At 44.8% G+C, this 13,753-nt stretch overlaps 1 protein-coding gene across 4 annotated transcripts in view; it reads right to left on the reverse strand.

Moving 5' to 3' along the window:
• Positions 1-13,753, reverse strand: part of Samd4a (sterile alpha motif domain containing 4A) — a 215,418-nt gene that overhangs the window by 42,381 nt on the left and 159,284 nt on the right. For 2 of the 4 annotated variants that reach the window (XM_034497027.2, XM_076931169.1), the window contains exons 3-4: positions 10,435-10,698; positions 48-157 (exon numbers count right to left, since the gene is read on the reverse strand). In XM_034497027.2, the coding sequence (XP_034352918.1) occupies positions 48-157; positions 10,435-10,698 (374 nt within the window). The remainder of the gene's footprint in view (positions 1-47; positions 158-10,434; positions 10,699-13,753) is intronic. The other 2 variants (XM_034497028.2, XM_076931170.1) reach the window with 1 other exon arrangement.

Below are 13,753 nucleotides of genomic sequence, written 5' to 3' on the forward strand. Positions count from 1 at the left end.
AACCTCAAGACCTTGTCTTAAGGAAAGGGGGCCCCTCAGGCACATACCTGAGCCTCCAGTTGACACTCCGTGAGGGCCATCATCTCCTCGTAAGTCATCTGTGAGAAAAGCGCAGCGTACTTGTGCAGGCGGAGGCTTTTTAACCAAGCTGGAACATCTATGGTGCAAGATGTGCAAGAGATGGAAGGAGAAATGAAAGGGACAAGAAGGGACGATGAAAGGTAGAAGGGCAGAGAGGGGGAAGGGCGATGGCCAGAGGGAAAAAAAAGAAAAAGTTGTTATTACTCAATTTAGGCAGCAAATGATGGCTCAGAAAGCTTAGGGCTAACCCTGGCAACCCCACTGGACCCTGGACCCTAAAGTCTACCTCAGATCAGGCATTGCTAACTTGGGGTTTAAGTATTTCAGGAAAAAACAGGAATTCCCTAGAATACCTCTCTCCTCTCCTCTCCTCTCCTCTCCTCTCCTCTCCTCTCCTCTCCTCTCCTCTCCTCTCCTCTCTTCTCTCCCTCCCTCTCCCTCCCCCCCTCTCTCTCTCTCTCTTACAGTTTTCTAGGTAGTTTTCCATAGTACCTTTAAAATTATCCAAGAGGTTTATCACAATTAAAAAAAAAAAAAAACACAAAGGGCCACTGCTTTAGCTGGGCCAATTCACTGTTGTCTTCAGAAGAACTGACTTAAAGAATGCCCAAGGTAGATATAATAGTCTAGACCCTTAAGACTCTTTTTTTTTTTTTTTTTTTTTTTGAGGCTCAGTGAAAATCTTCAAAAGCTTTTAGAAACCAGAACCATATGCAGTAGTTGTACTCAATAAATTCCCTGCCTGGTGTTTCTTTCACCTTACCTAGCCCCCTGTGGGATAAGGGGCATCCTGGACTACCAGTGTTACCACTGTTAGGGGATAGCTGCTAGTCATTTCTCCACAAGAGATATGAACACAGAGAATCCAAACCCTGCCTAGAAATTCCAAGGCACAACTGAAGCAAATCCCAAGTCTGGTGTTTTAGAGTTAAGAAAATTACTGGATTGAAAAGCTACTGAGTCGTTCATTACTTTGCTAATTGCAACTAAAATAAATCATTTACCCAAAGTCTCAAGTCAGAATTTTTTAAGCTGATAAGATCTAGAATCATCTTTCCCTAACCCTATTCACCATACAGAGGGCAGCATTGTGTCATTAAGTCTAGATCACAAAGAAAGAATGTGGTCAAGTGGGGACTAGAACCCAGGTCCTTCTGCATCTCAGCTCTCTGCTACATTGGACTACAGGGATCACCAGCCATAGAGCTAAGTAAATAGAGATAGCGAGTATTTTGAGATTCCAAGGCATTGGGCAAGTGTCATTTATGCTTTCTGAGGGGGCACCATCACATCACTAATCATATTGGTCAAAAGATTTTGTACTATTAATTATCAAGTTTTATTCTGAGGCACTGATGAGCCAGCCACACACATTCAAAGTAAGGTGGGAACTTCTGGTTTTCCAATGTTTAGAGTAGATAACCAGGTGTTGAAAGATAGTTTGCCCCCTAAGAAAACCAAACCCAGGCTCAGGGAGTGTGGACAGGGTTGGTCTCCTTAAAGAAAGTCGGGCATAGCAGGTGATCATTGAGCTGCTGAACGATCGTGTGCAGACTAAAGATGGCAGATTTCTGAGAATCAGAATTGAACATTCAATTAAGGTTCGACTCCATCGTTTCAGGCTAGAAATTACTTGAGTCTGTGCTTGGAAGGCTTCAATCTACTGTGACAAAAGAGAGTCCCTCTGGGACCATCATTAACTAAGCTCAGACAAGGCTTCTCCAGGTTTACAGTGCTAACTCCAACAATCTGTAGCACAAACCACCTCTGGATCACCATTTCCAGATATGCTAGCCTGGAGTCTGGTACTTTTCCTGAGATAACGTCCTTGGAGCCCTTTTACCAGACTTTGTGTTCTATCAGTTATTTGCTTTTGTGGAAATACTAGTAACACTTGTGCAGACAAGGGTAACCATGGGTTGACATGGGTAGCCATGTTAACTACAGCTATGGTGTTCTGATCACTTGGTCACTAGGATTTGTGTTTGCCATTCATAGCTTTAAAAAAAAAATCCCAAATCACTGCTCAGAAAACACAATGGTCATGATTCAGAGAAGTCTGGGTAATCCAATGCTATACTTGGATAAGAGGCATCACAAGAGGGATGGAACAGTTCCATGAACTCTTCTTGTTCTTGTTCTTCTCGTTCTTCTTCTTTCCTTCCCTCCTTCCCCCTCCTCCCTCCCGTCCCTCCCCTCCCTCCCTCCCTCCCTCCCTCCCTTCTTCCTTCCTTCCTTCCTTCCTAAATGTTAGTTTCTTTCAAGAAAGCAACTTGGACAACTGGGGTCTCCTGGGATAGGAAGGGCTGGGCAAGCCTGCCTCAGTCATTTCTTCAAAATGCAGGTCAATGGGTGAAGATTTCCTAGAAAAGGTTCCTACAACCACTTCACAACAGGATAAACCAGGCCTCCCTGAAGTCTTATTTCCAGACACATTCCTGGGAAATGTAGGCTCTTTTGACCTGTTCATCCTTAAGAGGTCAGCCTTCTTGCATAGCGTCTAGCTCAGTGCCAAGTATCTAAGGATCTGTCTCTCCTTCCTGCAGGGAGGATGAGTGAGCAATGAGAAAGAAATCTCAGTCCTTAGGAATGCAACCTCTCAGCTATACAGTAAGACCTTGTCTCCACAACAATAATGAATCCCAAAAGAACAACAGAGAAGAACATAGCCTACCAACCATTCTCTCTCTGGTCGGTTGGGGAGAGACTTTCTCTTGCCAGAGATTAAAACAGAACTCCATTAAGTGGGAAACAGGCAAAAGAAGTAAGAGTCTTGACTTTCATTCCCACATGCAAGGATTCTAATGACTGGGTTGCTGGATTCTCTAAGAAGTTAGCCAGGGTTGAACTCCAAGAAAAGCTTAGATGCCAGTCTGCTGGAGGCAATGTTGAGAACCATTTGAGCTTCTTAGCTTGGATCTTCTCATTTCTGTGTGAAAAGCTGTGGCTATGGTTGGAAGAGCCAGGTACATGGGAGACACAGAGATGCTGTTTGGCAGAGATGCTGAAATGCAAATTCAGCTTATATGTCTTCAGAGTACAGTTGTTTAGCTTCATCTAGGTTGTTTAGCTTCTAGTTGTTTAGCTTCATCTAGGTTGCTTCCGTTGGGCAGAGAAATGCAGGTCCAACAATCCAAGCTAGAGAGACATCCTCTCATGGGGTGAAAGAAAGAGAGATATACTTGCTATAAGTGAGGGAGAATTCCCTGCCAATTGAGGGAATATTATTATTTACTCAACATTTACTAGGTGCCATTAGAGGTCAGACTCTGTGAAGGCATGTCGTTGTCATCAAGGAATCTGTGATCCAGAGAACATGACTGAATCCCGTGAAAAAATTATAACAGCTCCAGTTTAAGCGCTGAGAATACCCAAATCCTGGAGTAGCACAGAACAATGAACACTTGGGTTTGCCAAGGTAGTGAGAGGAAACCCCTTGCATCCCACTGCTTGGAAGAGCGGCAGCTTGGAGTCCACTGGGCAAACCACATTGTAGAAGCCATTTCATATGGTAGGAACACCAGAAGCAAAAGCCAGAGTCATGGGACATTTAGGGTAGAGAAAACGCTTGGTGAATGCTGGAAACAGCTAGAGACAAAGTGGGGACACAGGCAGGGAGTCGGGTGCCTGAGATATGAAATGTCAAAGCAAAGAAAGTAGAGTTTTGTCTTGTGGGTGATGGAAAGCCATTGAAATCCGTGCATTGGAAACACAGGTGATGTATAGAAAGATGACGGTGGTCATGGGAGGGTATCTGGAGGCTGGTGAGAAAGGCCAGGCTGTGAGTTGAGGAAACCTTGAGGAGGGCTTGAAAAGGTGAGAGGAGGATGAAAGGGTACAAACTGATGGTACTGGGATGTCAGAAAGAACAGGGAGGGATGGAAACAAAGGAACTGAAGATGACTCCTTTGGTTCAAGTTTAGTGAGAGGAAAAACAAGTGGAGAGCCAGCAGACCAAGACCTTGGGAGAAGGCTGGGCTGAGGAACAGCTAGCCTTGTCAATATACACGCTTGCTGGCTCTGTCATGGAAGCAGATGCAGTTACACAGCCACGGGACATTTTTGAGTGAGACCAGAATAGAGCCATGGCGAGGCTTTGGGTGGCACGCTTTGAGGGATGAGGTTCAGGAGTAGAAGGCTATATGCATGATAGGAGGCCTTATGCAATGGTGTTCCCTTCCTTCCCGAAGCTCTCTCCAGTTCCTGTTGCGGGGAACATTGGTTTATCTTCTCCTGGCCATTTTGGGTAACATACCCATCTTGCATACATGCTATATACACCCACAGACAGGTATTTAGCAATGGGATCAGAGTTTTACACGATGCCCATTTTTCTTCTTTTAGAGCATGGATACTTTGACCAGAGAGGTTTTGTGTTATGTCCTCAGCTCACACAGAAGCTGAGTCCCAGTGAGAGTGTGGGATGCTTTCCGCTTCTGCCTCTTCTGCTGGGTCAACAAGCCATGGGGCACCCAACCTCAAATGAGAACAAGCTGATGAGGGAAGCAGTGGGAGGGGAGAGATTAAGATATCTCATTGTCTAGAAGAGAGAAACATAGGTGAACAACTTTCACAAGAGAGCTTATTTATGGTACTCTTGGTGCCTGGTAACGGAAAGCAACTCTAGGTTGATCTCTCACAGCCTTTTCTCTAAGACGTGGCTTGCATCCGTGGTCTCTGAGGGGAGAGAAGAAAGGCAGAGGAGGGGGTGAAGGGACTAACACCTCACTGTTGAAGTCAGAAAGAAAGCAAATCCTGCAAGAACGAAGAGCAGTTGTCTAGTGATATCATCTCGTTCTGTTCCAGGCACTGAGCAAAAGGAGGAGGTGACCTTGCTGGGTCCTCAGAAGCTGGGTCCTCTTAGGGGGAACTTCTTAATCTGAGGAGTATCCAGGGTGTTTCAGGAGGGCTCCCTTCTCATGGGGACATACCATGAGTCTTAGAACAAATGAATGTGGGGTAATACTTCAAAGAATTAGATGCAAACAGTGAACTAAATTTCTTCTATATGCTTCTTTTGACCACAACATTGCACAGTGCTGTCCTTAAACAGCCTGCTTTGTACTGCTAAAGGGGAACTGAGGTTCTTAAAGACCCCAGCTGAAGGTGATACTCACTCAGTAAGGAATGGAGATTAAAAATCCTGAGACCTTCAGGACTTAGGAGTCCTGGGATTTGCTGTTTAAAGACATCAGAGGTCTTAGCTTATCAGAAGCTATTAGCACAGATCCATGGCCATGAGGACTCATTTGTGCAGTGCAGGTCACATGTTGACATCATGGAGTAAAAGTGCGCACGCACCCCCCCCCCCACACACACACCATTGAATTTATTCTAGTTAAACACATTCAAGACAACACCTGGAAAGGCAACTTTCTGACTCCAAATTATTCTCTATGATAACGGATCTGGAAAGAGTCCCAACTACTTAGGGTGCCACACCATCACTCAGACTTTGACGACCCTCCGAGGTTGCTGCATTCAAAAATCCTTTCTACAAAGTTTCTCACAGTTTCTCCCTTCCCCCCCCCCCAACTTCTAAATAACTTTTCTCATTTCCAATCTGAGAGAGGCCAAGACTTAAAGGCTTACATTTCAAAAATGACTCCAAATTCTAAGCCAGCTATTTGCTAGGAGACAATATACTTTATTTGCCATGTGGAGAAAAAGTTTACTCAAGTTCCAGCTGAGAGACTCCCTTGAAAAGACAAACAATTTCCACAGTCAATGGCCTTCTCCGTTCTTAACGACTGTGTGTCTGTCAAGGTTCCGGCAGCCAGGAGTTCCCCCTTTTTGTCTCTATTATGTCTATACACACGCAACACATCAAGTTGTATTATCTCTGTATTCCTGTGCTAATGGGAACTGTCAAGTCACAAGTATACCTAGTTGATGTTATTTTGCCATAAAAAAGCTCCAACTTCCACTGACAGCATACAGTACCAATCTCCACTCCCTCATCTGGGCAAGGGATTCTTCCTACAGCCGGATTCTCATTCTTTCCCACTCCTGGAATGTGCTCCTCCAGAGGAATTTCCTAATCCCTTTTCATGTACTACGAATAACACTGAAACTGCTCCCCTGGGCTGAGGAGGAGCATGGAGCCTCCCTCCTGTGGACTCCACAGAGCACTTGCATACCTTCCCAGGACTAGTCCCACATTTACCATGCCCCAAATTGTCCCTCATTAATTCCCATAGACCCTTGCACTGAAGAGGCTGTTTCTAGGTATCCCAGAGAGAAACCTAGGGGTCGTTCTAAATGCCACCTGCTCACCACTGTTCACATTCAGAGGTTACCAAGTCTTTACAATCAGTTTCTCATGGAGGACTTAGGCCACACTCCTTGGTCTTTATTCTTACTGGCACTTATCTTAGCCCAGTTTCACTCTCCTCATCTGTCTATTACTGAACGACTCTCCAGCTCTTCATTGGCTTTCAATTCTAGAGTCCCCTCTCCCTTACTTTCATGAGCATCAAATACATTGCTGTTCAGGCTCCATTCCTAATATGCAGATCTAAGCAGGTAGTCCTATTTTAGAAATTCCTTCAACAATTTCAGAATAGAAGGCACGATCCTTTTAAAGGTCAAGGGGCTTCCTCTGCAGACCTGTTTCCCACATGCCTTCTACCCTCCAGTCATGGGCTGTGCCCCTACCTCACACAAGTTCACAATGCTGTTGCCTCGGCACAGAATTCCTTCGGTCCATCTGTTCTGGCTGTCCTGTAATCATGCTCTGAGATGCGGATCCAGGTCTCACCCCTCCTGTTTGACTTCCCTCCTGTTTGAATTAGGGCTGCTCTTGGTGTTTGTCTCAAGTCAGGACAAGGTTTAAGAGATCATCTTTCCACAGCAGAGTCCTCACATCAGGTATCTGGTGTTATGTGAATCTCCTAGACCTAGAGGAGCCTCCCCTCTGTCTCCCCAGGGCCCCATAAGTACAGAGAAGCCCGATGGCTTAGAAGAGGACAAAAGTGAGCCAGGGTTTCTCCCCCATACCAAAGCCACACCAGGAGCCCTGGCCCCTTGATAAACCTCAAGGCCTCATCACCTCGGAGGGCTCACCACGCTACTCTGAGTGACACATCTGTTCCTCCACTGACAGGCTGCCTTCTTTCTAGGAAACAACTGACTTAGTAATATGAGACTTTCATCTCTTTCACACCGGAGATAAGAGCTAAGAGAGTACATTCAATTCATCAGCTACCTGGGGATGGGGGATATTATAGCTGAGTACCAACTTAGAATCAAGAGTCTCTCCCTGGCGATAAGTCAAAGTGAAGCTTTTTGAAAAGGACATGGAGACTGGAATTTAAACCATAGCCTGCACAGTTAGTCCAAACATTTATAAGGAGCTGCCTCCTGAGGGATTGGTAACAGGAAAATTCCATATTCTGGCTCAAGTTGCTGTTTGAGGCTTCTAGTGGATACTCAATTCCATGCTTTGCCTTTACCCCAAGCCCTAGCTATTCCATACAGCCAGCCCAAACCCTGGGTCAAGTGCTTACTAGAAGAAACAAAGCAAAGAGATTCAGGAGGAAGCAATTAATCCTCTAAGGGTTTATTCTGCATGCTTGATCCAAGAGGTATGCTCCCTAGGGAGGATGGTGGCCAAGCTGGCTAGTCTGTCCAGATGAGAATATAGGTAAGAACAAGCTCACTATGTCAGCCATGCACACCAGGTGGCCAGAAAAACTAATTATGGTGGCTTTGATTTTTTTCCCCCAAGATGTGAGGTGAGGGTGATATACACACCCAGAAGATTTGAGACTCTTCCAAATTCTACTCCAGCTTCCATGTTCTTGCAGACTAGACATTTGCCAATTAGAAAAACAGCCATTTGGTGATGGCCCAAGTGTTTCTGCCAAGGGACCCAAGGCACAGGAAAATGAGCATTGGGGGTCCACAGGAAGGCTCTTCTCAGATTTACATTAGTTGACTCCATAGTCCACTGCTCAGAAAGTCGGAATTGATTTGCAAATTTACATCATCATCTGTTCTTAGGCCTGGAGACCAAATGACAAATCCTTGGGACTGGTATATTAAGGGTTGCTTCTTAGATGGAACTTTATGAGGCTCTGCTGAGCAATCCTTGATGTAGAGGAGTTCTTGGAGGCCACTTTACAATAGGGCTGGAAAAGTAACATTTATGCTCAACAAATACTGGCCCTATGACACTTCAGAATGCTAGTGTTTCAGGGTTCGGACATTTCTACCATCTGGTACCGTCAGTTGAATTGAAAATGTATTCTCCCTATAAATAGAATTCTTTATCATCAATTTCATTCCTTCCTTTGAGTTTTCCCCTGTTACTTGCTAGTGTCCCTTATACATGGGAGTCTCCATCCACTTCTTTAAGAAGTTCAATAGATCAAAGAAGGCAGAAACACATGGAGAAGGTCCTTCATTCCAACCAGCCACCAAATAGCTTCTTTTCATTGATATCTATGTGCTCACAATGAAAATCTGGGATGTGACATTTTGTCTGTGTGATTCTGTGATTGACAAAGTATCAAGAATTCTAGAGAAAGGAGTCACGGGAGCTCACCTAGAGATAACCCTTGAGTTCTAGAAAGTGTTTAACTTTTATAAAAACAAAACTAAACAAGCAAAACCCACACCAGTGGGACACTCATTTTCAATTTTCCCTTTCCCCGAATGTTTCTTTACAAATTGATAGACTATCTCTAGTCACTTCTTACCTTAGAAGCCTGAAACACACATTTACCCACTCTGGGGGAATGTGTAAGTGTGTATAAGCCCTCTAAACAAGTGAAGAAGTAACAGGAAAGCAAGTAAGTAAAGAAAAAGGAAGGAAGGAAGCCCGTGCTCAGACACTAGGCAGTGAAGTTGGCATTCTTCCAAGCAAATGGCCTATTCCTCAGGGTCCACCTTGCTGGTCAACACACAAACAAAGCTTCTCTTGTGTTATCAGTGGAACAACATACACTGTCCCAGAGTCAGGCTGTCCAGACACTTCACCTGGATGTAGCATCCCTTGGGAACGGGTTTCACCCATTCTCCATTATTGTGCAGTCCCGAGCCCTGTGGAAGAGGGGTTATGCACCCTGTATGCCAAAATGACCCACTGCATTAGCTGTTTGTAAAGACTCATGATTATCCCCAGTGGAAAACTTCAAGACACATCCTACTTCCAAGGGTCTCTTGGCACATGCCCATCGTGGGGAGGGCCTGGGACAGGGACACATAACCATAAACTGCTCAGAGAAAGGCTGGAGGACAGCCTCACTCCCTAAGCTGACGAGCTCTGCTTTTCAACCTACAGCCCTCTTAGAATCTGGCACTAGAGAAGATGTGGGCATAGACTCTATGCCAGGTTCCCATCTTGGGAGGGGATGAGGTCAAGAGACTCTTTTACAAGGGGATTAGAAACAGCAAACCTCAGGACTGTGTGTTAACAGCAGCATAGAGGCCCCTCTCAGAGCCTGTCCTCAGCACTGTCCCTGAAGCCTGCCTGGTTATTGTCTCAGTAGCTAACATTGTTATCAGAATATCTCTGAAGAACATCTTCCCCTAAGGACTTCTATCCCTCTAACAACTGGCATCTAAAAACACAGACGCATGCATCCTCTGTGAGCTCATCATTGGTGATTTGGAAATCTCTGTCTCCTGAGGAGGATCTGTAGGAGAGGGTCTATTGACAGGCAACGGAGGAACATTTATTTAGGTTGCACAATATGTCTTTATCATCAATGTGCAAATCTATTACCCAGGTTAAAACACTGGTGGTTCTCATGTCCCTGAAGCAGATGCAAAGAAAAGGGCTTAAAGGTTTCTTTGGACTTCAAACAAGAATGGAGTAATAAAAAGAAATATTACTACAGTTCTGCATTAGGAAAAATAAATAAAGGCTCAACTGTTTGCTTTTCTGAATCAGTTACAGGTCTCTGGCCATAGCAAGGCAGAGGTGGAGTAGCTTAGCGTCTTTTCAGATGACCCTATCCAGGCTGGCAGGAGCCTTCATTATCCAAGAGTCAGTGCACAGAAAACAAAAGATGTTGACCTCTCTTGCTATGGGTTCTGGGTTGGGGCAAGTGATCATTGAGCACTGATCTAGGATCAGAAAGTCAGGACTGTATTAATGCCAGCTCGAGGGCACTTTCAGAGCTTGCCCTTGGCATTGTCCCCAAAGCCTGCCTGGTTGTTGTCTCACCAGCTAACATTGTTATCAGCTGGAAGGAGACTTTCCAAGACCTTCCTCCAGGGCCAACTCTGGAGTTTTGAAAGGCATGGCTTGCATGCGGGAGCCTAAGGGGAGGGGCTGGGCCCCCTCTCTCCTGTTGACCACCTCTCTTTCCCCTTGGACTCTGGGTTCCTCATGTGGTCACTCACCTTTCATACCACTACCTTCTTCTTGGAATGTGTTACGAGCAGTGGTCTGATCTTCTAAGTGTTCACTCCCACCACTTCCTGAAGAGGCTACACTGCTTTGTGGAGACAGGGGGGCATGATCGGATGGGAGGCACTGAGGTCCTCTAGCTCGTAAGTCCTCATGAGACATCCATCCATGTCCTAGAGGCTGGTTTGGCACATTCATGGGTGGGGTAAGGGACACAGATCGTTTCAAAGGGCTGTGGTGTGCCTGGCCTGAGAGAACTGGAAAAAAAAATAGAATGAAATAGGTTATTCTCCCCACTTTAGCCTGGGACGCAGAATAACCCACAATACCTTTGAACCCTCAGAGATACCATGACTAACTCTTACACTCCACTGGTGGTCATAGTGGGCTGATCAGGCCCGGGACTATCCTATCCTCTGCATGGTTCAAAAGGAGGCTGCCTGGATTTGCTTGTGGCCCAAACCTACGATGCTCACATACCTGGTCTTAGTGCTTGTGAGTTTGGATCTGGCTTTATTTAAAACCTACAAATCAGACTTTGGAGCAGGGACCTACACAGTGGGCAAGGCTGACAGCTTGAAAGTGGCCATCTGACCAAAGGGAAAAGAGCATTGTTGGGTAATTTTATGTTTTAAACACCAAGCATGATATTACCCATATCAGTATGGAGGGCTTGAAGGGACAGGCAGGCTGGTCACCATTGGGGAATCTTTGCAGGGCTGATTCTAGTCAGTCTAAACAGGAGTCAAGAAACTGTCACCTCTGAATGGTGGTAGGGGCTCAAGGAGGGAAGCCAGCACTGATGTGACCTCAGGGTATGGGGCACTGGCAGGCACACTGAAAAGGCTAATTCTTTCCCTTGCCCTCAGGGTTCATGTCAAACTGTATCTGGCAAACACCTTCAGGTAACAAGGCTTTCATTCAGAAGCCACCAAAGCGCTCCCAGTAAGCACGGTCAGTCCTTCCACACAGTGGGCAACATCTGCATGGCTCCTTTTTTATTTTCCAGAAAACTAGGAAAAAGCAACAAAATGCACATAACTGGCCAAATTAAATTGAAGGCATTCAAAGGAGGGATTTAAGCAACATCAATGCTGAGGGAGCCGATGTTACCCTTGGTTGGTTTTGATGGGCGTGTAAAGTGACTTTACAAAATAAGTCTATTCATAACTTTTCCCTCAGTCTATTTTGACTGCTGCTGTACTAATGTGGAACTGAGCCACATACATTTTAAAACATTTTCCAGGGAAGCCATTAAACTCCATCTCCAGCTCTAACCCCTCCAGTGAGGCATTTGCTGTCCCTACTTTCAGCCATGTATTTCTTTACTGGCAAGAACTTTCTGTGTTTTGCAGTAGGTAAACCAGATGGCTCAAATAGTGGAAGGTATTGTTTTTAGACCGCATTTCTGGAGGGACAGTTCCTATGTAAGAACCAGAGCAGGTGATTAACATGACCCCACTTAGAAAATAAAGGCCAGAGCCAAAATGCAGACTGTTGCCAAAAAGCATGTCTGCGACAGTAATGGTATGGTCTGCTGGCTAGCTGGCAACACTCTAAGAGCAACGAGGCTCAATACTGTTTCCACTTGACCTTGCGTGTGAAGTGGAGCAATCAGAAAGACTAAATAATAAAAAGATCTTTATTAACAAAACAAGTGTGTTGGGAGTGGATAGGGGCATTTTTGAGTTTAACATTTATTATCTACTTAGGTTAACAAATTTCTAATATGAGTAGATTCTGTTGAAGGCACAGGATTTTTTTTTTATCTACCTTAAAGATATGTGGATACAACTTTTAAAAAAATCCTATCAGGTTTGCCTTTTCACTAGATTAAAGAACAGATTATTTGAAAAGACTCCCTGGAAAATGCACTTCTTCCCAATTGGAGAAGAATTGGTAAAACAAAACAAAGCAAAACAAAAATAAATAAATAGGAAACAGCAACAAAATGAAGAGAGAATCCAGTAGAAAGAAAACCTAGACATCCAGAAAATTCATTTCATGCCTGTCTAAGCATTTATGTAAAATTGGGCAGACTTGTCTGAAACCTTTAGTGCTGGAATATTCTTGGCTCAGCTCTGAGATTTTGTACCTCTGGTGGGGACTTCAAATGATGCTGGCCAGGTATGACCACATTTCCAGATGGGGCTTCCTCTGCACAGCTGGAATTCAAGTGAGTTTGAAACCACAGAATAGGACTTGCTAAAAAGGGACCGACCAGAGCAAGTGGGACCTGTGGTACCTAGGATGTTTAGAGGCAATCACGAAATCACTAAGCAATATCCATGTCTGATGGTTCATGGTTGTTGTTAGTATGGTATTTACTTAGGATGCATGTGTACTTGCACATATGTACCACGGCATGTAGGTAGAGGTAGGAGGACAACTGTAGGAGTTGGGTCACTCCTACTAGTGAGTCCAAGGACTGAACTCAGGTTGTCAGGCTTGCTAGCAAGTGTCTTTACTCTTTGGGTCATCTTGTGGGCCCTCACTTTGATTTGGATGCTCAGATTAATATAATGTGTATATAGTAGATGAATTACATTATTGAATAGAGCCAATTTGTTTTCTTGGACCTAAAGGTTTCTCAAGATCCATGTTGCCTCTCACTCCTGGTGGAATGGCAAGTGTGGGAAGCTGCCAGTGTCCCAGGATGCCACTGGTGATTGGAATTCGAGGTAGGTATCTTCCTCACTGAATTGGCTTATAGGGATTTGAATAGATACTTACAAAACTGTTTTTGTTTTCCTAAGCTTGAGTGAAGTCAGAGGGGAGAGTGCCTTTGTTTCTGTCTAATAAATCACTTGTAGTTAAGATGCCAGGGCCTTTTTTTCCTGGTGACTTTCTGTCAAAGGCTGCCTCTTCTTTATCATAGAGGGAACCCTCTGATCCTGCCCACACTCGGGTCTCTCTGAAGTCATCTTGCAGGGGCAGCCAAGCATAGAACCTCACACAAAACTTCTGACATTTAGAGAAGGTTGGGAGGTTACAGCTGTGCTGAATGTCACACTTAACCAAAGGAAGACTATGCTGGGCAAATGCCCTCTTCTTCCCAGAAGAACAGAAACACAGGGTCAGTGCGGGCCTCTCTTCTTAATCTTTTTTTTTTTAGATCTATTTATTTTTACTCTATGTGTATGAGCTTTGTCTGTATGTATGTCTGGGTACCATGTGCATGCCTGATGCTCTTGGAGGCCTGAGGACAGTGTCAGATCCCGAGGAACTTGAGGTGTTGTGAGCTGCCTGATATTGGGTTCTTTGTGAGAACTTCAAGTACTCTAACCACTGAAACATTTACTCAGGTCTATC

This window comes from Arvicanthis niloticus, chromosome 3 (assembly GCF_011762505.2).
Source record: "Arvicanthis niloticus isolate mArvNil1 chromosome 3, mArvNil1.pat.X, whole genome shotgun sequence".
NCBI lineage: Eukaryota > Metazoa > Chordata > Mammalia > Rodentia > Muridae > Arvicanthis > Arvicanthis niloticus.